The sequence below is a fragment of the Syngnathus leptorhynchus genome, chromosome 4, assembly GCF_054491065.1.
Source record: "Syngnathus leptorhynchus isolate UIUO chromosome 4, UIUO_Slep, whole genome shotgun sequence".
Lineage (NCBI taxonomy): Eukaryota > Metazoa > Chordata > Actinopteri > Syngnathiformes > Syngnathidae > Syngnathus > Syngnathus leptorhynchus.
Genome location: NC_141198.1, coordinates 16,088,940 through 16,110,959, shown reverse-complemented (window position 1 = coordinate 16,110,959; position 22,020 = coordinate 16,088,940). Strand labels below are relative to the sequence as shown.

The 22,020-nt window shown below is 44.6% G+C and overlaps 1 protein-coding gene across 2 annotated transcripts in view; it reads right to left on the bottom strand.

Moving 5' to 3' along the window:
- The window catches only part of LOC147058486 (neurogenic locus notch homolog protein 1-like), a 29,065-nt gene extending 13,470 nt beyond the window's left edge, over nt 1–15,595 (bottom strand). For both annotated transcript variants that reach the window (XM_085909417.1, XM_085909418.1), the window contains exons 1-14: nt 15,152–15,595; nt 13,945–14,026; nt 7,042–7,304; nt 6,364–6,702; nt 5,364–5,486; nt 5,019–5,252; nt 4,706–4,861; nt 4,391–4,576; nt 4,083–4,196; nt 2,145–2,258; nt 1,480–1,713; nt 1,297–1,407; nt 304–496; nt 94–239 (exon numbers count right to left, since the gene is read on the bottom strand). In XM_085909417.1, coding sequence (XP_085765543.1) covers nt 94–239; nt 304–496; nt 1,297–1,407; nt 1,480–1,713; nt 2,145–2,258; nt 4,083–4,196; nt 4,391–4,576; nt 4,706–4,861; nt 5,019–5,252; nt 5,364–5,486; nt 6,364–6,702; nt 7,042–7,304; nt 13,945–14,026; nt 15,152–15,209 — 2,353 coding nt within the window. In that variant the 5' untranslated portion in view covers nt 15,210–15,595. The remainder of the gene's footprint in view (nt 1–93; nt 240–303; nt 497–1,296; nt 1,408–1,479; nt 1,714–2,144; nt 2,259–4,082; nt 4,197–4,390; nt 4,577–4,705; nt 4,862–5,018; nt 5,253–5,363; nt 5,487–6,363; nt 6,703–7,041; nt 7,305–13,944; nt 14,027–15,151) is intronic.
- Between the last annotated feature and the right edge of the window lie 6,425 nt (nt 15,596–22,020).

The window sequence follows — 22,020 nt, the reverse complement described above, 5'->3', positions numbered from 1 at the left end:
TAAAACACTTTCAAATACATTTGTCGGGGACCTGCCGATATAGAAATTGCTAGTAAATCTAGTTTAGCGAAACCTCCAAATTGTCACACTGACCGGTGAAGCCCACGCGGCAAGTGCAGACGTAGCCGCTGGTCATGTCCTTGCACGTGCCGCCGTTCATGCACGGGTTGGACTCGCATTCGTTGTTGTTGATGTCGCAGTTTTGGCCGCTCCAGCCGGAGTCGCACAGACATTTGTAGCTGAAATAAACACCACATTGCCTTAGAGAAAAACCTTCCTGGATGAAAATACGGATGGTCTTACCCGTTGACCTTGTCCTCGCAGTGGCCGTGGACGCAGGGGTTGCTGAGACACTCGTTGACCTGCGAGAAGCAGGTGGCGTCGTGGTAGCCCTCGGGACAGACGCAGGTGAAGCGGTTGATGCCGTCGATACACGTGCCGCCGTTGTGGCATGGGTTGATGGCGCACTCGTCTATGTTGATGTTACACATGGCGCCTGGCAGAGAGAAAGGACAGCCTGTTTTTATTTCCAAAGACAATGACATCATATTGTTTGTGGCCAGTATATTCTGGATAGAAAAAAAAAGAGTTTTGTTTTTGCTTTATTTGAGTTTTATTTAATGCAGGGGGGGGGGGGGGACAATTGAAATCTGCAATTTTATTTTGGTGGAAAAAAAAACAACCTGTCGTGGTTATTTGACGACCATCTAGTTTGCAGTTTGGGCTCCTTTTGTCGGCGACTTGAAGCGTCGCCGACGTTCACGACACAAAAGAAGACCATTTGGCTTCAATTCCAGGATGGGCTTTCTGAGCTTTTAAAAGCTCAACTTTCAGGAATCTTTCACAGAATCTTTTCTTTTGCTCAAATCCCCAGTGACGCTGCGCACACAACGGTGTATGTGTTTGTGTGCGGCGTCTTTGTGCGGGTGGGCAGCTTGCGTGTCTGAACAGCAGCGAGCTGGGGACGGGGGTGGAGCGGAAAATCGACACCGCCGCAGCCTCGGAGGAGCGTGCTGGCTCGCCCGCCAACTGTCGGCCTCCTCCCGCCACTGTTCGACCCCCCCCCCTCCCATCCCAAACTGCACCAGGTATTGCCAACTGGTCACCTGAGACTCAAGCCCATCTTAAATCAGCTCTTTGGTCTGGTCTCAAGTGGCAGAAGCTTTTGACAATATCCATCCATTCATCTTCTCCGCTGTTTATGATGTCAAAATCGGAACCCTGGACCTTCCGACTGTGAGGCAGACGTGCTTCGCTAAATATAACACGTCTCCTTTAGATGCACGAGCTTCTCACCGGTGTATCCGGGCTTGCAGGCACACTCATAACCGTTGATCTTGTCGATGCAGGTCCCGTAGTCACACGGGTTGCTCTTGCAGTCATCAATGTTGATTTCACAGTTGATTCCTGCCAGAAAGAAAACACAGAACACATCCAGTCACCCCAAAGAAAAGGGACAAACTCCATAGTCCTTCCTACCGGTGGTCCCAATGGGGCAGTTGCAGATGTAGGCGTTTTCCCGGTCCTGGCAGACGCCACCGTTCCTGCACGGCTGGCTGAGACACTCGTTGATGTTGGTCTCGCACAGCCGCCCCGTGTAACCCGGGCGACAAAGACAGCTGAACGAGGCCAGGCCGTCCACGCAGGAGCCGTAGTGACACGGGTCCGAGTGGCACTCGTCCACGTCCGTCTCGCAGTGCCGCCCGGTGTAACCTGACCAGAAGGATGGAAGGATCTCGATGGGTGGATGGGCGTGCATGGGTGCATAGATAGATAAGATAGATAAGATAGATAGATAGATAGATAGATAGATAGATAGATAGATAGATAGATAGATAGATAGATAGATAGATAGATAGATAGATAGATAGATAGATAGATAGATAGATAGATAGATAGATAGATAGATAGATAGATAGATAGATAGATAGATAGATAGATAGATAGATAGATAGATAGATAGATAGATAGATAGATAGATAGATAGATAGATAGATAGATAGATAGATAGATAGATAGATAGATAGATAGATAGATAGATAGATAGATAGATAGATAGATAGATAGATAGATAGATAGATAGATAGATAGATAGATAGATAGATAGATAGATAGATAGATAGATAGATAGATAGATAGAATACCCTCTGTGCACTCGCAGGTGTACATGTTGGGCCCGTCTGTGCACTTGGCACCATTTTTACACGGCGTGCTGGCACACTCATCGATGTCGATCTGGCAAAGATGCCCAGTGAAGCCTGGAGGAAAAAAAACAACAAAAAAAAACAACAAGAGGGTGTGAAGGAATGTGAGTGTGGAAAGAGGTGGTGGGCAAAGTGTGGTCAGCGGGCCGCGCGTGGCTCCTTCTGTTCTTTAATATGGCCCGCTGAGCATTCATATGATAACAATTCTGTACATATTTTAACTATTTAAAAATGATGTGGCCAATGAGCCCAAAAGATGTTTTGTCACAAAAAAAAACTACTCGCCCCAAAATCTGAAACCTGCATGTTGCTCATCATCACTTAACACGATGAAGTCCCCCCCCCCCCTGCCTTTTCCCTTCATTACTCGGCACCAGTGAAAATATGGGGAAAAAGAGGGGCCGAGTGAAAGTTGCCCCTGACTAAGGAGGCCGATGGACAAAAGGGGGCCTGTCCTCCCCGCCCCCCCCCCCAAAAACTTTTCTATCACAATAACCCAAGGCCCCTCCTCAGACACTCCCTCTAAAAAGAACTCATTTGACCCTTAACCTTGCGCTATTCAAGTTCCTCATGATTCAAAATTCACCAGCAGGCGCTCCCTTTCTTGGCTCTCGATGTTTCCCTTCCATCTCTTTTTGTCCCTCACATGATGGAACAATCACAGTATTGCAAAGCCATAAAGAGAAGTAAACTGGTTTTAAATAGAATTCAAGTCAAACATTTTTTTTGCAAAAGTATTTTCTATGTGCCTACACTGGTCTAAAATCTGTATTCTGATTAATATTGTGGAATAAGAGTTGAGAAAAAAAAACACTACCCGTTTTCTTCACAAATGCAATCATTGAATACCAAAACATTGCAGAGGGATTTTTTTTTTTTTTAGTCAACTGCATAAATTGGAGGAACGACACGATTCAATGGCCCTCAGCGGGGTTTCCATGGCTATGGCGTGTACAGAAATAAAAAGAGGGGACCCCCGTCTCGGGCCGGAGGGGGAATTTACATGTCAAGCACGGCGGTTGAGAACTCCGCGCCCCCCTCCCTTTCTTACGCCTCCATTCTTGCTTGTGCAATAACGGTCGGTGCATCCTCCCGCCAAAACACTTTCCCTGCCACCACTTCCTCACGTAACCTTGGCACTAAGCCTCGGTGTGTTGGCGCTTTATCACGTCTAACGCTTTCTTTCCCTCTTTTTTTCCCTCAACTGGAAAAATGCTGCTTCTCCCCCACCCAGGCTGCCTCTGATCCTTGCCGAAAAATAAAAGAATAAAGTAATGGGGGGGGGGGGGGGGGCGGTGCTATCATTTCCACCTCAATGAACGTGTTTGGCCAGTTTGAAGAAGCTTCCAATCCCCCATTTTCTCTTTTGGTTTCTATTTCAGATTGAGTAGCTACATTCCTTAATATTCTAACGTCCCATCTTGATACTTTTGAGCAAGAGTTCTCAAAACGGGGCAATCAATTCTGTGCATAGCAATAAAACAAACTATAATCATCAACCAATTACTCCTGCCTACTTGGCACTCAATCAAGCCAGCCAGCTAACTTATTGGATAAAAGGGGAGGGGAAAAAAAAACAGAAAAAGTTGAAACTTCTCCAAGTCTTTCCCCCCATAGATTTTCCTGCTTCTCCTCCTTCTGCGTTCAAGCTAGTAGGGCCGACGTAAGCCCGCCTCAGGGCTCGGGATTAGTGCACGTCCGCAGAGCTGTTTGTGTCGACTGCGCCGGTGTGTTTGTCTTTCAGAGGGAGGGGAGGGGGAAGAGAGCGAGCGAGAGAGATCGACCCCTGCACCCCCTGGCCTGCCGCACACCCTCGCCCGCCCTATTTGCATCCCAACCCCCTCCCCGGCCGGACCCGCTTCACCTCGGCACCCTCACCTGTGGGGCACTGGCAGAGGAAGGCGTTGATCTTGTCGATACACTTGCCGCCGTTCACGCAGGGGCTGTGATCGCACTCGTCCGTATCGATCTCGCAGAACTCCCCCTCGTAGCCTGGCCAATTAGCAAGGGGGGTGGGAAGGGAGGAGGGGGGGTTAGTTACACAGTAAGAGAGAGAGAGAGAGAGAGAGAGAGAGAGAGAGAGAGAGAGAGAGAGAGAGAGAGAGAGAGAGAGAGAGAGAGAGGCTGGCACATTTCGAGAAGCTTGCTTCACTAGGCCATGCCAGGCCGATGCTTATCTTATTAACCTGGCATGCAGATACAGTGGAAGGCTCCGATCTGGTCCAGGCAGGTGGCCTCGTTCATGCACGGATTGGACATGCACTCGTTGATGTCCAGCTCGCAGCGCGGTCCCACGTAGCCCCGCTGGCACTTGCACTGGAACGAGCCCATGGTGTTGATGCACTTGCCGGCGTGCTCGCACGGGTTTGGACCTGGCCAAAAATAGCAATTAGCATAGCACCCACACACTGCCTACGATTTTTTCGGTGTCGATTCAGAGTCATCCAGATCATATTATCGCAAGTTGCACTTCAGTGTGAGAGTTTTTGTCTTTTTTTTACCTAGTGAGCACTCGTCGACGTCTTGATCACAGGATGCCCCCAGATAGCCCGGAGGGCAGGTGCACAGGTGATTCCCGTTGACGGGGTTGGTGTCGCAGTTGGAGCCCTTCTGACAAGGGTTGCTGATGCAGGCGTCATCCAGCTGGCACAGCAGACCTGCGGCCAAACACATACACTTGGAAAAATCTATCTGAAGCATTGAGGGGAAAAAAAAAAAAGGTGGCAGATTTAACCCCAAGTATATTGACTGTCAGCGGTGGTAAGTAAAGTGAGCTTAATTAATGCGTCTTTGTCCCCGCCTCCTCGGACAAACCTGTGCGGCCGTGGGGACACTCGCAGACGAAGGAGGCCACGCGGTCGTGGCAGGTGGAGCCGTGGGAGCAGGCGGCGCTGGCGCAGTCGTCGATGTTCTCGCCGCAGTCGTCGCCCGCCCAGCCGTTGACGCACACGCACTGGAAGCCGCCGTAGGTGTTGTGGCACGTGCCGCCGTTTTGGCAGGCGTTGGGCATCAGCTGGCACTCGTCCACGTCCTCCGTGCACAGTTGACCTGTACCGAGGGACATATTCATTCATTTCTATCTGAAAAGAAACTATGTTGTGACTTGGCCTATCTGTCTTTTTTTTTTTTTTTAATCCAAATTTCTCTCGCCGGACTAACCTGTGAACTCAGACTGACAGCGGCAGTTGTAAGAGTTGACGCTGTCGACGCAGGTGCCGCCGTTCTGGCACTCGTGACCAGGGCAGTCGTCAATGTTCTGGTTGCAGTTTTTCCCCGTGAAGCCTGCCAACAGTCCAAAGTAATTTTTATTTTCCCACTGTTTAAACTGCTTGAACACCTCCGACTGCTGTCAGTTATTCTTCTCGTGCAGTTAAATGCGGCCAACTGTTTCTTTCCTCCATCTGTATGATTGAGGTCTGTGGCATCTTTCAGGGTACAGAAAAACTTTGAGAATGGAGTTTGAACTTGAAAGTTAAATACCACAGAATTGTACTTAACTGGATAAAAAAAAAAAAGTCGAAGCCACTGTAACATTATGTGCAATTTAAGCTAGCGCGGAGGCACCGTACACCATCGTATGCTATGTGCAAAGGATGTTGTCCCTTTGACCGTTTCCTTTCCGATAAGCCCAGATGCTTTCCTGCCTTCGCCCTGTTCACACACTCAACCGCAGCAAAACACACACGTGCAAGCCAGCAGCTGGAAATGACATCACCCACCGCCGAGCTGCTCTCAACAATTAGTTGCTCAAATTAAAAAAACAACGGAAAAATGGCCACTAAAAACAGAAAATATAAATTGAGGGCAAATTCTCCAGCATCCGCCCAATTGAAAGAGAATGTCAACCCAAAGATTTTCTTGACAATAATATGTTGTATATGCCTCACCAATCTCAGGGGGGCGACCATTTTGCCACTTGCTATTGACTGAAAATGACATCACAGTTGCCAGATTAGCAAAATGGCCGCCACTTGAGATGGCTCAAAACAGGTGGATTTGTTCTGTTTAATTCATATTCCATAAACTAAACATGAATCAGAACACTGGGTTTAGACTAGTTGGATTGCATAAATTTAGGGGTTGACTTCCCCTTTAATGATGGGCTTTTTCCTCCCTCCCTTTCCCCCAACTCGGAATCGTACACAAGTGATGTTCGTACCTGGCACACAGGTGCATTCATAGCTGGTGTCTCCCTTCTGGACGCAGGTGCCTCCATTTTGGCACGGCGACGGGCTACAGGGCAGGTAGCGGCTCTCGCAGCGCTGGCCGGAGTACTCGGCCGGGCAGCGGCAGTGATAGCCACCGACCACGTTGACGCAAGAGCCGCCGTGCTTGCACGGCGGCGGGCTGGCATCGCACTCGTTGACGTCCTGCTTGCAGGTCTTGCCCGAGAAGAAGGGCGTGCAGGTGCAGAAATACTGCGACTCGATGGCCGAGCAGCGCCCGTCGTTTGCGCACGGGTTGGACGCGCAGGGGTCGGGGTATTGGCACTGGTTACCTGGGAATACAAAGGTGTGTGAGAAAATGTATCGTATTTTTCGGACTATAAGTCGCGTTTTTTTTCATAGGTTGGATGGGGGGCGACTAATACTCAGGAGCGACTTATATGTGAATTTTCAAAATTCAAAAATCCGCGATGTGGTGAAACCGCAATAAACGAACGGCGATGTAGCAAGGGATTACTGTAATTTGAACTGCAAGCGACGTCAGCGATGCAGCACGTTAGCGGCGCGGCACGTCAGCGGCGCGGCACGTCAAATAACAAATAACGCCGATATAAAAAATGTATATAAATAACGGTTCTATTTCTAATCCAAACAAGTATATTTCTTGTTACCTGACCATCCGGGCGGGCAGCGGCACTTGTACGCCTGCAGGCCGTCCAGTTGACAGGTACCCCCGTTGCGGCACGGCGTGCCGACGCAGCCGTTGCCCACGAGCGTCTGGCAGCGGCGATCGGTGAAGCCCGGCTTGCAGGCGCAGCTGAAGTCCACCGTGTTGGACTTGGTCACCACGGTGCAAGTGGCGCCGTTCAAGCAAGTTCCGCTGGTGCACGGGTAGCGAAACTGGCACCTGTTTCCGGCGTATCCATCTCGACACCTGACGAAAAAGTAATCCCATTGAATCAAATGTGTGTCTTTTGTTTTTTTGTTGAAATCGTTCAATCGTGAACAGTTTCAATGTGGCTGCTAGAAGCCTTTAAAAGTGTCAAAACAAATAGTATAGGTTTTATGCGCTACACAAAAATGTCAATTGTACATAAAAAATATGACATTGTGACTTTGTGGTGTGTGTGGCACTTGTTCATGTGTGAATGTGTCTTCGCCTGAGGAGAAAGAGGCAGACACTCGTTGGAAGAAGCCTTCACTTTCTTTTCAAACGGTCTTACGATGCAATCGTCACTCTCAGAGTGCTCGTTCTTATTCTTGTCTTGCATTTTTGATTTGCTATCCAAGTAAATTGAGTGACAGAACTAATAATAGATATAATATAATATAACGTAATTATAAATCAACAAATAAATGAATTTAAAAAAATGAACAAATAAATAAACTTTTTTTTTTTTTCACCCAGTAATTTAGTGCCTTTGCGATTTGAAAATTCTTCTACACTTCGATGTCAATTTGAATTGTTCAGTCAATGGGAATTCCGTAAGCAACCCAAGGGAAGACAATAGGGTCAACCCTCTGTGCTCATAAACCAGCTTATAGGGTAATAAGCCTTTACTCGATAGGGCCCGTGTCTCTTAAAAAAAGGTGCTTTTACAACAGGCCAACGTGTCTATGAGAAGCGAGCCTTTAAATGGGAGCTCCTTGTTTCCGTCACGGCCCTCCGTGAACAATGTGTTGTTCGGCAGTAAAAAGGGGGACAAAACTCGTGTGATGTTTCTCACAGCGTCGTAAAAACGCTGGCCGATAAGTTCCCACATAGCGGGAGAAAAGCATACTTTTGGAATGACAATGAGGGGAGCTGAGGGGCGTTCCCAGAGGATAGGCAACAATGCGGCTAACAACAACAAGCATACCTACACAGCCTTGCGGCAGCTGCGAGACAAAAGAACGAAAAGGAGAAACGGCCGACAGAATTGATACCTCAACGCAATCTCAAGTAAGGACTCTGATTGGACATTTAGACAAAATCGATTCTGTGAAGCAAAGTGACTTTTTAAAACTTTGGATTTTTGGTGCCATCTTATTGCCAAGCAACTACGTTAAAGTGTGTTGAGGAGCTTCATTTAGACTAATGCTTCAATCACCCCATTTTTTCAAATTTAAAACAAGAAAATAGGAGCAAAAAGCCGAATAACGGATTCATAAAGGATCCAATCGGCCTTCCCACGACCAAAATCACATCAAATACCGAACCACAGTCAGACAGTCCGGAACGGGATGCCAGTACCGCATCCCAAAACATTCCCAGGGGGTCCGATATGTGCGTGGGGGCCGAGCAGCCGAGGCATCTTTTCGGCGCAGACGAGTGTTTAGACAGCGGCCCTCTCGGCGGGATTACCCAGCATTGGGATTGTGGCAAGAATAAGAAAACATCACATGCTAGACTGCCCGCTGCGTAAACATCAGACTGAGCGACCAGTGACTTGCGCCAAGCAAGGTTGGTCCAAACACAAGCCTCTTCTGCAACCGGTATGCGCTCCGACAAGAACCAGGCAGTGGACAGCCTTGAAATGGAGGCGATCGGGTTCTTCTTTAGGAGCCAGCGGTTGTGAGGCGCCGCACGAGCCCGCTGGAAAAAGGCAGCGAGAAGCAGGTGCGCATGTTAATGAGGGAGACGGACGGCAGCTGCTGCCCCGACACATTCAGAACTTCCCTCACCACCACCTCCCCATATTCCCACCACTCTTTCCGCCTGGGACACCCACCACCATCCCACCACTTGCCATAACTGAAAAAAAAAAAAAATCGTTAACAAAGTGCTTTTTAGAGATGTTCAATACCACTTCTTTTTTCTTTTTTTTTTTCAGACCGATGCCAGTATGAGCAATTCTCGAAATAGTCACGATACAGAGTACCACTAGAACTGTTGACATAAAAGTCCCCACCCCCCCCAAAAAATGGCATATTTCAAAAAAATAAAAAAAAGGACCTGTATATCCCAATATATCAACTTCCCTTAAAAGTGAATGAAATAAATTCTTCTACTTTCTAATCGCAAAACGGTCACAAGACCTCAAAGATAAACAAATATCGTCGTCGCACGTGGACACGCTTTCCAAACACACCGTCTTGTCCAAAGTCAACGGCGGCGTACACTTTGTGAAGAATGCTAACAGTTTGCTCTTTAACTTGGCGAGGGCTCGTCAAATACACGCTCGCCACAAAGTCGCTTTTTAAAAGGCGCTGAGTCCGTCAGGGTTTGAATGTAATAGAATAAAATAAATATCTTATAAGTAAGATAGACTTCAGTGAATGTGGATCAGACATGTTGGCCTGGACTTGGACAGACTTTTGTTGGAGAAACTGCAGTGATATTTTGTTAACATGAAAGAGAGGGAAAAAAAAAAAAAAACTAATTTCATGAGTGACTAGTTAGTAAATACCTCTGGTCCTATTTTGCTGTGCATTAAGCCATTTTCTTTTTCTCCTTGAGTATTTTCTTTTCAATTTGTCTTATCTTTTGGATGTAAAACCTTCAAGAAAAAGTTTTGAAATCAATAAGTGGAGCAGCAGGATGAGACAAAAGAAAGTCAACGACTCTTTTATGGAGTCAAAACAAACAGCGAGAGGCAGCTGCTTCAACAAGAAGAATCTCAGCGGCAGGTAAGACTCCATCTCATCAAAGGTAAATAAGGACCACGTGAAAAGGAGGAGTACAAATCAGAAGCCGAGCAAATATCAGGTGTTGGGCGAGCTATCGAATAACCGCGCCGAGATTATCACGTCTAAGGCCGATACTGTTATTATATTCCCTGCTTATTGTTCTTTGCTCTTCAATGGTCGCCGCCGTAGTCCTTGGCAACGGCTCGGCTGGGACACGTGCAGCCGCCGCTCCGGCTCTGTAGCAGATGTTGGGCTGACATTTGACCCGACGCTAAAAGGGGTTTCCCCGATCAGTCTCGGCCCAATCTGCCATCTGGGGCACGGAATATACAGGCGGGCATGGTACAGTGGTAAAGGACAGCGATGGTCACCCAGCTGGATGAGCCTGACGCTGTACCCCCTTTTTTTTAAGGCTCTTAGTTGGATGGTATTTATTCAATTGTTAAGCCATGTGGATCCCTGTGGGAGATGTTATTGACGGCAGGTTCTGGACTGACACGATTTAGGATCTTTTAGGATAATCCCCTTTTGGGACACTTCATTCAATTTAATGCAGTTCCGAAACCAAACAAAGTAAACATAAACAAAAAGACTGGACATATCCTTCTAGACAAACATAGTCCCCATGGTCCGCCATAAATGACAAGGGAAGCTCGACTACTTCCTCTTCATCTCCTTTCATCCATCCTACTTCTCTCTGTAATTGTACAGGAGGTTGACCTGGCTGGCCCAAATCTGGAGGCTTCCAACATAGAGACACTCTTTATATGAGAGCGTTACAGAGGCAGGGAAACATGTCTCGTGGGTCACGGCACGAGTAATGACGACAACAGAGGAGGCTGGGAACGGCTTTGGGGGCTTTGCGCTAGTCTAGAGGTGGGATAGCAACTCTCCAGGATAATCACATTGGCTTGTACACCAAGAGTGCCAAAGTGGTTTTCATCAAGGATCACATCATCGTTACGGGGTTTAGACTCAAGGGGGCTTGGTGACAATTGCCAAACCACAGAAATGAATAATCGTTAAGGGTGTGATGGTAGACTAAAATCGCGGCATATTATGATGGCTAACTATTTTTGAGTATATCGCTAGCTTGGACGTCCTCTAGCCAGGAACTGAAGAGCAAATAAAGCGTGACACACCTAAACCACTTTGTGTTCGAAGCAAAACCTCAAGTCGTCACGTCCTTCGTCCCTCCGAACCGCAGACAGGTGTCCGGACGAGGACAAAAACAACCTGTTCCTCTCAGTGAAGCAGGAATCGGGGCAACCGGGAAATTTATAATATCATTAATCCCCCCCACGCTGAGTCTCCAGTCGGCCCAATCGACCCACTCTACATCGAAAATCTCGCCGAAGGGAAACAGACATGGCGGCTGTTGTGTGATCATATGATGAGATATGACACCTTTTCTTCCCTCGAGTCACTTTGAGGCCATTCCCTGACTCTCAATGGAGGTGTGTGTGCCAATATGGGGGTCGGAGGGTTATAGACAGACTCATCTGACCACAGCAAACAGAGGTGCCATTGAAGAGTCGGTAGAACTGGAAAGACAAGGGCGCACTTTCATTGAAGTGGTGCTACATTGAAGCATTCACCGCACATAGCAGGGCGGAATTAACAGCCGTGCTTGTTATCGGAGAAGAACATCCCCCTGACATGTGGAGGCAAACGTGAAAAGCCCCTTCTAACTTTTCAGTGTTGGAATACGCCATAAAATAAAAAGAACAATTCAAAAGTCATCACAAATTAAAAAACGATTCAAGTAAGCTGCCACTGGAGCAAGCAAAGGAAGTGTGCTCTATCTCCACTTTTTTTATAGGAAGGGTGTCCAAATAGGCAGTTATATGAGAACATGGAACGAAATACATCAATCCCAAAGTTGAGGAAACAACTAAATATTCATTTGTTCTTGAAAAGGGTCACTGGCATTATTATTGGATCTAACTGTAATCTAGAAGCAACAATGACTGATGAAACCAACCAACCTCCACAACTCGAGAAATACAACTTTCCTGACAGTTATCCCACATACATAATTTATAGCAACAGTGCAAATAAAGGAACTTGATTAGCATCAAATAGGATCAGAGAATGAATCGCTGACATCAGCATCTGTGAGTTGTACGTCCAGATAACCGTCACAGCTTAAACTAAAATCTTTAAAAAAAAAAAAATGGCTGAATCAACTTGACAGTAAACCAAAAAGGCCTTCAGCTAACTTCTTTTGGAGATAAACGTCAGTCAGTGCCAGCGTAGATACGAGATGGTATTTACGGCCTGGAATGTCAAGTAGGTATGCCTGCCGAGTGAAACGTCCAACCCCGCTCACTTGACCTTGGCGTGACGCCTCGATTCAAAATGCGAGCATCTTTTGGGCTACGGGGCAAAATCGCTGATAATTCTTTCAAAAAAAACAATTAACAAAAAAAAAAAAAAAAACACGCTCTGAGTATTTAAATGGGGATGTTTTGTTACAAGTTCTGTAAGCGGGTCTAGCTCAGGTGTTAGGCCGGGCAAAGAGAAGCTAGCAGTAGCCATGCAAACTTGTTCAACCTCCCAATGAAAAAAATCAAGTTCAAACCAACAACATTTAATGTTCGAGTAACATTCTGTTCCAAATAAGTCACGCTTGTTTACAGTGCTTATGCTAGCTCGCTTTAGGAAACACAAGACTTGTACAGAATGAACCCAAGTATGACATGAAATAAATTCTAAATATGGAAGTACGATGTTTAGCATACCGTTACATACATAGTTCTGCATTAGCAGAGGATAGTGACAGAAACTGTATACAATTTTGTGCTGAACTAACAAAAAAAAAAACATTTCCCTGTATGAAAAAGATCCAGTCTGATGTTTCCAAAACAGCCAAATGAAAACCTGATTACATTCTGTAGTAAACACACTCGCACTTGCAAAAATCTCTTTTGAAAAGGCAAACCTGGAGTGAAAGCCTCATGCTCGATCTTCATCTTTAATTGGAGAAGTCTGAGAAGGAGGACATTGCAAGAGGCACAATGATGGCTTTGTGGCCCCCAAAGAGAAGATGGGGAAGGCAGAGAGGGGCGGTCGGACGATGGGTGGTAGAGTAGCCAAGAGACTACAAGGAGTGAATAACACAACCGGACCAAATTAAGCTGTGGCAGGCAGCCAAAAATGGCTGCCTGGTTTTGGGCTTTTAAAATGACTGTAACTTAACTACGCTCATTTTCTTTAGCATTAAAGGGCAGGTCACAACATTTATATTTTAATGTCTTAACTCGTTTTTCTGATTAATATTGTGCTTGTGGGATATGAATTAAGCAGCAAATTGCACCGATTTCAATCCATCTCAGATTGGCGGCCATTTTGCCACTTGCTGTCTACTGACAATGAAATACTGGACGAGCACAATAAGAATCAGAATATTGTTTAGAGTTGCGGGGAAAATGACAAAACAAGCTAGGTTTACAAGTGAATAAATGACAAAGGCATGGGAAAAATTTGCACTTTTGGAATAATCTCTGCATGTGAAGGCACTCCACTGCAGACAGCGTGCATAACTTTGGAGAACCCTATGCCATCTGTCCAGAGGGAGTAAGTGAGACTGAGGGCCACTTTGGGACAAAATCCCGAGAGAGAGAGCGAGAGAGTGCGAGAGAGAGAGAGAGCGAGAGAAAGAGAGAGAGAGAAGGGTTATAGAGGTCTGTGTTGAGAAAGACGAGGTCTGATGGTCTGGCCTCTCTGGGAAGCCTCACCCAGATTAGTCACACAGAATTAATCGCTGCCGAGAACAATGGCCGCCGGGCTTCTGGAGACCCCAGCTGTCGCTCGTTGAAAGAAAAGCAAAAATAAGATTTAGGGCCGCCGTAGTTAGGCCGCAGAGGGGGCCGGCTCGCACGCCGACCCGCTGCCGACCGCCGATGACTCAACTCAGACACGCGCCCCGCTCTGTTTTGTACAAGTTGAAGTTTTGTACTCACTTGCACTGTCCGTTGCCGTCCGGAGTGGCCTCACATCTCCCCTGGTTCAAACATGACTCGGTGGGCATGGAGCATCTCAGGCCTGCCGGGGGAAAGTTTACAATCACAATAATACACAATTTGGGCAAAAGAGTGATTGAAAACTACCAAAATGTCAAGTGTGAGTACGATTGGCTAACACAGTGGTTTGGTGGGAGATCCCTCTACAGGCTTGAGCTTCTCAAAATGGAGGGCACAGATTAATTTGCAACAAGTAAGTCGTAGAAGTTACAAAATACAGACCCATAAGTGTTTAAAACACGCAAACTAATCGATCATCAACTTTGGGCCCAATGAAAAGCTGATAGAGATGTACCTTATGATAGAAATATGACATCACTGCATGAATGTTCTTTCTTAAGAAAAAAAGCTGTTCAATACTTTTTCCCAGAATAAAAAGGCCATTGTTTAAGAATATAGTTTTATTTTTTGGAAGTCTTGTTGTTCCAGAATAAAAGTTGTACTATTACAAGAAAAAGGTTTAGTTTATGAGTTGACGTTCTACTTTCTTCACTTACCAAGCTTTGATAGCATAAAATTCTGATTCTTTTTTTATGCTGACAAAATATTCTTTGTTCTTTTAGAGATTACTTTTTGTCTTTCAAGAAATGTCTGCAAAAATACTCTGGAAAGAAAAATATTGAACAAAACCAAAACAAATTAAGAAACTAAAACTGCAGTTTTTGATCTTGTGATAATTCCTTCTTTTTTCCCTGAATTAATGATTTAAATTCCACGACATTATGACTTGAATTTATTGTTGGGTTTGTTTGTTTTTTTCCTTAAAAGAGGCAACAATTCTGATGGCATTGGGGGGTTTACAAGGTTGGCACCGGAATTAAGAGGTGGGTCCTTGTAAAAATGTCGAGAACCCTTGCTCCAGGCACCTGTCCCTTCGATAGCCACATCAACAATTGGACAGAATGGAAAACTCAACACAAATATGATTCAAACGAGCATCAAAATCCCCAAAAGAAAACTTACTGCATTATTTCGAGTGAATTCATGGGGAGGAAGAGGATGAAGCATCAATTCAATTTGAACCAACTGTGACTTAAGCCAAGTCACCTCCAGTGTGTGTTCACAAACGCAACAGGTTGACTTGAAAAAGTGGCTCACTCAAGAATACGACATACAGGCGATAAATACAAACTTTTGGGTAACTCACCACGTGCTAGTCCAATCAGCCATAACACTAAAGTTACTTTCGCCAAGAAAATCGGCATTCCTTCAGGTTTACAAAGTGCTCACACATAAAGTCCGCATGGGGTTGTTCATAGATCCGAACGTCTTCTTGTCTGGGGCTGATGACAAGGGAGGAAAGGAAAAAAAAAAAGTTGGAGTAGATCCGCGGTAAAAGTTGCACGCCCTTGTCAACGGGAGATGTTGTCGCCACACTTCTCTGGCTGGAAATGACCCCGAGTCGCTCGCTCAACATCTGGGGAGGCGAAGCGGGGAGGAGGGCCATCGGTCGGCGCGGTCCCACGGTGCCCCCAGCTCCTTCCCCCCTCCTCCTCCTCCAAACAAACACACAGTTGATCAAGGGATAGATATCGCGGAGAGAGGAGGAAAAATGTTTGTGTTGTGGTTTCATTCCACACTTTTTGTTCCAGCAATTAGTGGGGAGAGCTTCAAGAAGCCTCACATTCAATTCATGAATAAAGCGGCATTTTTTTGTATGCTAATTGTTTAGCATGCATTCAAAATGGCAGCGCTAGTTAAAATTTCCATAATTTGGAAAAAATACTACATCAATTCATTAAAAGTATATTTTAAAAGCTGTTTTTAGAATATTTTTTTATGCACACAGAAAGGGGGGGAAAAGTATAAAATTCTGGAGAACAGTAGACTGATTGTCCCTGAATGCATCAGCGCTTGGACAAAATGGCTTCTGGCAATTAGAGAAAAAAAAGATTGGGATTTATTTGATTTATTTGATTTTATTCAGTTTAGCATCATGACAACAAGTACAGACAAGCTTACATTTGGAAAACTTTTAGAAGCGTCTCAGTGTAAAATTGATGGCAGGGAAAAAAAAATCCCAACACCAAATAAACTATCAAACTACCATCATCATCACTAGCAACAACATAGCGGCATCAACTGATAAAAGTCTGAGAAGTTCTCTATTATCAGTTTACATCTTCTTCCACACTGATAAACAAAGGCTGATGTTGCGAGGTCAGGTTTTCGAGCTAAGTCAGCACAAAGCGTCTGAAGATTCCAATCAAGTGCCGTGTGAAGCGAGTCTGAAATGCCTCCCAAAGGTTTCTATTTGTTGTCGTCGGAAAGGTTATGTTTCGGATTCACTCTTCACTTTAAAAACTTTTTAGCCTGAAAATGATGTTAAAAACTCTTCAAACACATTCTAAATGTATTTCCAAATCTTACAATCATTGACTTCCTTTTTGAAAATGATGTTGAAACCTCTTAAAACACATTGTAAATGTATTTCCAAATCTTACGATCATTTACTTCCTTTTTTTTTTTAAATCTTCTACTTGACCATATTTCACCACTGTAGCAAAGCACCCAACTTTTCCTCAGCAGTTCTTAAGAACTGTTAAACTGTCAGCTGCCTCCTGTTTTGTTGTATAAACCACAGTGACACACGACTAGCTCGCAGGTAAAACTGCTGCACGAGTCCAAAAAAAAAGCCAAGTCGACGTTGAGAAAGCCTCAGGGCATGCAAACTCCAGTAAATGTGGTGTGCCCCAACCACGCCCAGTAAAAAGCACAATTTAATCAGCTCATATCAGTATTGTCATGGAAATGTATTATATTAACTAATCCCATAATCTGCTTTTGATTTGATCCCAATCGGTCAATTAATTTGTGTATTCTAATTCTGTGTTTTAAATTGCTTCCCAAGGGTTTCAATGACAAGAATGGAGGTTTGGTGAATTGTAACGAGTTTGACATACTGCCAAAATTGCCAGTTGTGATGTCTGCTAGTCAGAGGCTGAGCTGCACTGTATTTGTCTACAGTTTTTTGACACGTTCATCGAACTAATTACAGTGGATAATAATCCTTTCGGAGATCTTTTTTAATTGTGCTCGTTGCCCAATGTGAGCGAGACCCAAAAGGTGTTTTAGGCTTTGGCATTGTGAGATGGCGGGTAAACAGGATTTGTCTTGATTTCCTCCTCATTGTATGAACCCAGGGGGCCCACAACTGGCGCGGCGCAGATGGGGCAAAGCTGTTCTACTTGATCAGCTTTACAAGCACGGACAGCTGCACGGGGTCTGGTTTGGGTAAAAAGCACCAAAGCACATGTTCGAGCCAATACAGTGGCTGTCATTATTTGATAAGCAACGCACGACTGAGTATCGGTCCAGATTAAAGACCCGATTGACTTGATCCAACTGGGTTTAATGTTACGCTGTTTATGTTTAACAACTGCTTTGACACGGATGAGCAAAACTTCTCTTCTTAAACTGAGGTTTCGTTTCGGTCATGAAATTTAAGGTTTTGCTAGACTGCGAGCGTCGACGACTTCTGGATCCTTTCCTCTCGTTCTCTTCAATCACAGCTCGAGGCAAAGAATGTGAAAAGTACTTGGGAAAAAAAAAAATCACTTTGCATACAAATCTTCTCATGAGTGACTGTTTTTTTTTTTGTGTGTGGTCGCAAACAGCAGCAGCAGGTGTGTATGTGTGACATGTACAGACATGAAAAGGCAGATACACACATTTCACATCTAAAGCGGTGTACACACATTGAACACTCCAAGACAAATGGCTTCCGCAGTCAAACCAGAGCAGCTTCTAATTATACGTCCTTATTTACAACTTTGGAGATTCGCAGGCTTGTAATGAACCGTGAGGACCGAGGAAAAAGTTGACCCTCGCGGCCTCGCATCCCTTGTGGTACCGCTATTATTAGCGGGACAACATCCGCAAAGAATCAGACACAAGTCAAGCTGTATGAATTTTAAACGGTCCTCCTCCTGATTTTTGATTTCAAAATAACGAGGGACTTTCCCGGCGCTATTGGGCGGGAAAAATTTGCGGATAATTGAACACCCACCCAAAAAAAATCTTGATAATTTTAGACAGGGCTATGGCATGTAGAAATAAAACTCCTCCTCTCACCTCAACAAGATAGTGCCAAAGTTTGTTTTTGATCAAGACTTTGGCTTCAGAATAAAAACAAGTTTGCGGACCACTGCTTTTAAAGAGAATCGGATACTGGAAGAATGACAAACGTTAGCACCCGCCAGATATATCTTTTTTTTTTTTTAAACTTGACAGATCTCCAAATGTTTGTGAACATGGTGTCCAAGGCACGCACGGAGAAAAAAATACCTGAGGGAAGGAAAATAGACCATTGTATTGCAGTGCTATTATTTCCTGAGTAGTTCACACACAGATGAATGCATCCGGCCGGCTCCGTCTATATTGTTCTTATGGAGGAGGAGGAGGCTCCAGTGACTTTTTTTCTTGAATTGAACATTCTACTGCTGCCCAATGTGAGGAAACACGGGCGAGGGTCTTTGGCTCCTGCTTTCCGGCGCTTGAGGCAAAAGAGGTGCGACGGGCCAAGCGCCATGTCGGGAAATGTGAGAAAATGTCAACGAGCAGTCCAAGCGCATTGATCTGTCGTGCAGGTAAAGGACCACGCCCCGAATGAACACAAACGCCAGCTCATGCATTGACCTTTCCTCTCTTTCTGTTTCTTGTTACGGGGCACAGTTTTATAAATGCTTGAGGAAAAAACACCTGGGGCGAGGTCCTGAGATTTTTGTAAAAGTGGCTCAAATCTGACTCAAGCTGAGTGAAAATGGACCCCGAGGTCGTGACATCATGGGAGCAGCAAAAGAAGGGAATGGAAAGAATGAATCTGTTGAAATGGCATGAGAAATAGCACATCCAACTCATTGCACCGCATTTAGCTGTGTGGGAGTCGGTCAAAAATAAGACACAGAAGCTACGAAGCAGAAAGCCACCGTCACCGAAGATCGGACACTGAGGAAAACCAAAAATGGAAGACGGGAGGAAGAGTTACACTGTCGGTGCAAAAACTTTATCCTTATCAAAATACCATTCATCTTTTAATTATGAATGCAATAAATGCTGGGTGGGCCGGTTTAAAAGATCCAAATTTGACCTAAATAGCAAAAAAAAAAAGCAAACAACGGCGACAAAACAGTCAGTGACAAACCTCGAACGTGTAGCTTTTACTCAAGCTGAGGGGTAAACAAAAGGAGGAAGTGGCTCAGCGCGTCCGGCAGAGCTTCCTGTTTGTGATTACGCGTCCAAAAACATGCCTGGCTCTCTGGGACCTCCTGCCACTCTTGCCTGCTAGTCCAAATGGGAGCAGCATTGGCCCGTTGCGACTGGTCGCCCGAGGTCGGGGCGCCACAATAGCGGGAAGCAGCTGCTTCAGACATAAAAGTAGTGCTGTGTCGCCTTAATGATGTTTAATATGTGGCCTGTGCTCAATTAGCTTAATGGGTAAAGTACAGGAAATAATCAGAATGGTCCATATCAGATTTTTGGGGTAGTATTTGTTTCTTGATATGTTCTGTATTTTTTTATTTATTTAATATATTCATTTATTTAAATATTTTTGTCATTATGCTGATCATATTTTCACATTTAATTTATTGTTATATGGCTTTGTAATATTTTTGCCCCAATATTTTCCAGTCTAATGGTCCATAACTGATTTTTGGGGGTAGTATTTGTTTCTTGATATGTTCTGTATTTTTTTTTATTCAATTTATTCAAATATTTTTGTAATTATGCTGATCATATTTTCACATTTATTTTTCGTTATATGGCTTTGTAATATTTTTGCCCCAATATTTTCCATTCTAATATTTTCATTGGAAAACCTCATGCTAATATTTGTAGGAATAGAATATCTCCATATTTGAGCCTGATTTGTGAGGTCATTTTAACTTGGACAAAGACTAGAGAGACTCTCCGTCTGTTCCCAGATGCAAAACATTCCCTTTCCCACTGTGGAGCAAAAACATTTTTTGTAAAAACTATGATGACTTTGATGCTCTGTAGTTTATTATTCTAACTTTTGATGCCTCTGGACTGTAAATGAAAGTTCTATGAATGTGTGTGAGCTTTTTCTATGTGAATAATCTCATAATTGTTGTTAGGAGAGGAAAGGAAGGGTGAGGATTATCTCTCGTCTTCGGTACCGTTGTGTATAAAGTCTGCATGAGAACCCGTGACACGGCATGGAACACAAAGGGGCAGGAAAGCAGGAGTTTTCTGTGCAAGACAATGCGGCACCTGTGAACTTTCATGAAGGCGCCAAGGGAAGAAAAGGGAAGTTCACACACCTTAATAGGAACCCGATGATTTCTAAACACATTGCGAGGCAGATTAAATGTCATTTAACTACAGCAATACCTCCCACCGACATTTCCCATTACCAGCAATTTGATTTTGAAATGATTGAACGTTTATCCAGCTAACAACTAGCACAGGATGCTAGATTAGCAGTCGGAAGTTTCTTTACAGAAAATAAGCGTTCGATCAAATTAGTGGGAACAAGAACAAACACAAGACCAAAACGCCTCATCTCAAAACAAAGTAACAAACAAAGAGTAGGCAATTGTTAACTACCTTTTTTTTGTTCATAAAATGTTGAAAACTGGCTTGAGCCAAAACCAGAACCAAAAACACCGCGCATCGGCTTCTGGCTAGCTAGGTAGCCACTATAACAGGGGTCGGGAACTTTTTGGGAGAAATAATTTTCCGTGAGAGCCATACCATTTAAAAAAAAAAACCGATAGGTTAAATACAATTAAATGCATGTATTTTAATTAAGACCAACGATTTTTTGGAGTGTACTAATGTATCCTTTTTAAATAACGTTTTTTTTTAACGTCGCCATTTCTGGCTCGTGACCCCTGCACTATAAGTTAACATGTGATGCTAACGTAGCTGACTATGGACAAACTTGATAGTCCTGTGCTCACCGTTCCTACACCTGTTATTAAAAAAAAAGAAAACATCTTTTTAAGGCTCACCTTGCAGTACAATTCACAGGCTACTTAAATATCGCAATACCACAAAGATATGGACACACACACACACACACACATTTATGGGAACACAAATACAAGCTGGGTGGCATCATAAAGCCCAAACAAATTCTATTGGGAAAATAAGTTAATTGTAGGGTTTCAACAGATGACCTCATTTGACATCAACAAAACTTGAAGTTCTCACCATTGGCTTTGGGGAGGGGCTGCACTCATGTTGACCTTTCAAAGTAAAGCTCCAGTTTTTTACTGAGCTGAGCTGGGCTGGGCTAAGCAAAGCAACCCCGAAAGCCGTAAACACAGTTTTCTCATTTGCTTCATCTTTTTAGCATTCAATTTTGAGCTGCTGTAACTTGCTATCAGATTAGCAAAGCAGCCCGATAACCATTGATACGGGTTTCATTTTCCAAACTTGTTTACGGTGTATACATCGGTAGGTTCAAACCCCTTTATCAGACCCTCCATCGGTTTCCCACATGATGTGTGTACAAGCGCGTGACTGAGAAAATGCTGACTGTGCAAAAGTGTGTTTACTGCGTCTAGCAAATGTTGGTCGTTTTAATTCGGTAGCTGCTGACAGTTTCCCCGACCACCACACCGCTTTGCATTATCATACCTATAAATGACCCCCCCCCCCCCCCCTTCCTTTGCACGCCACTGGTGTGAGTACTTTTGCCACCGCTGATGCAGACCCCTTTTTTTTTTTTTCTCCAAGCAAATTCCTCAAGAGCCTGGGAAAGAAGCTGTGACATCAGGAAACATGTTTCCGTGTGAATGTCCACGCAAACCTCACACACACACTCTGGAACTTTTTTTCCCCTGATGCGTTTACGCGTCGTTTTCCGTGACTCCGACACTTTTGCATCTTGCTCAGATGTGTTTTCAGTGCTTAAGAGAATAGACCCGAAAAAAAGTAGACGGACAATAAGGTCTATTTTTAGTCGTAATGAGGCCACTGGTGACCTTCGCTGGAATGTCACAAAAGGAACAAAGTGTTCCAACCAAATCCACCACTCCCCAGTCT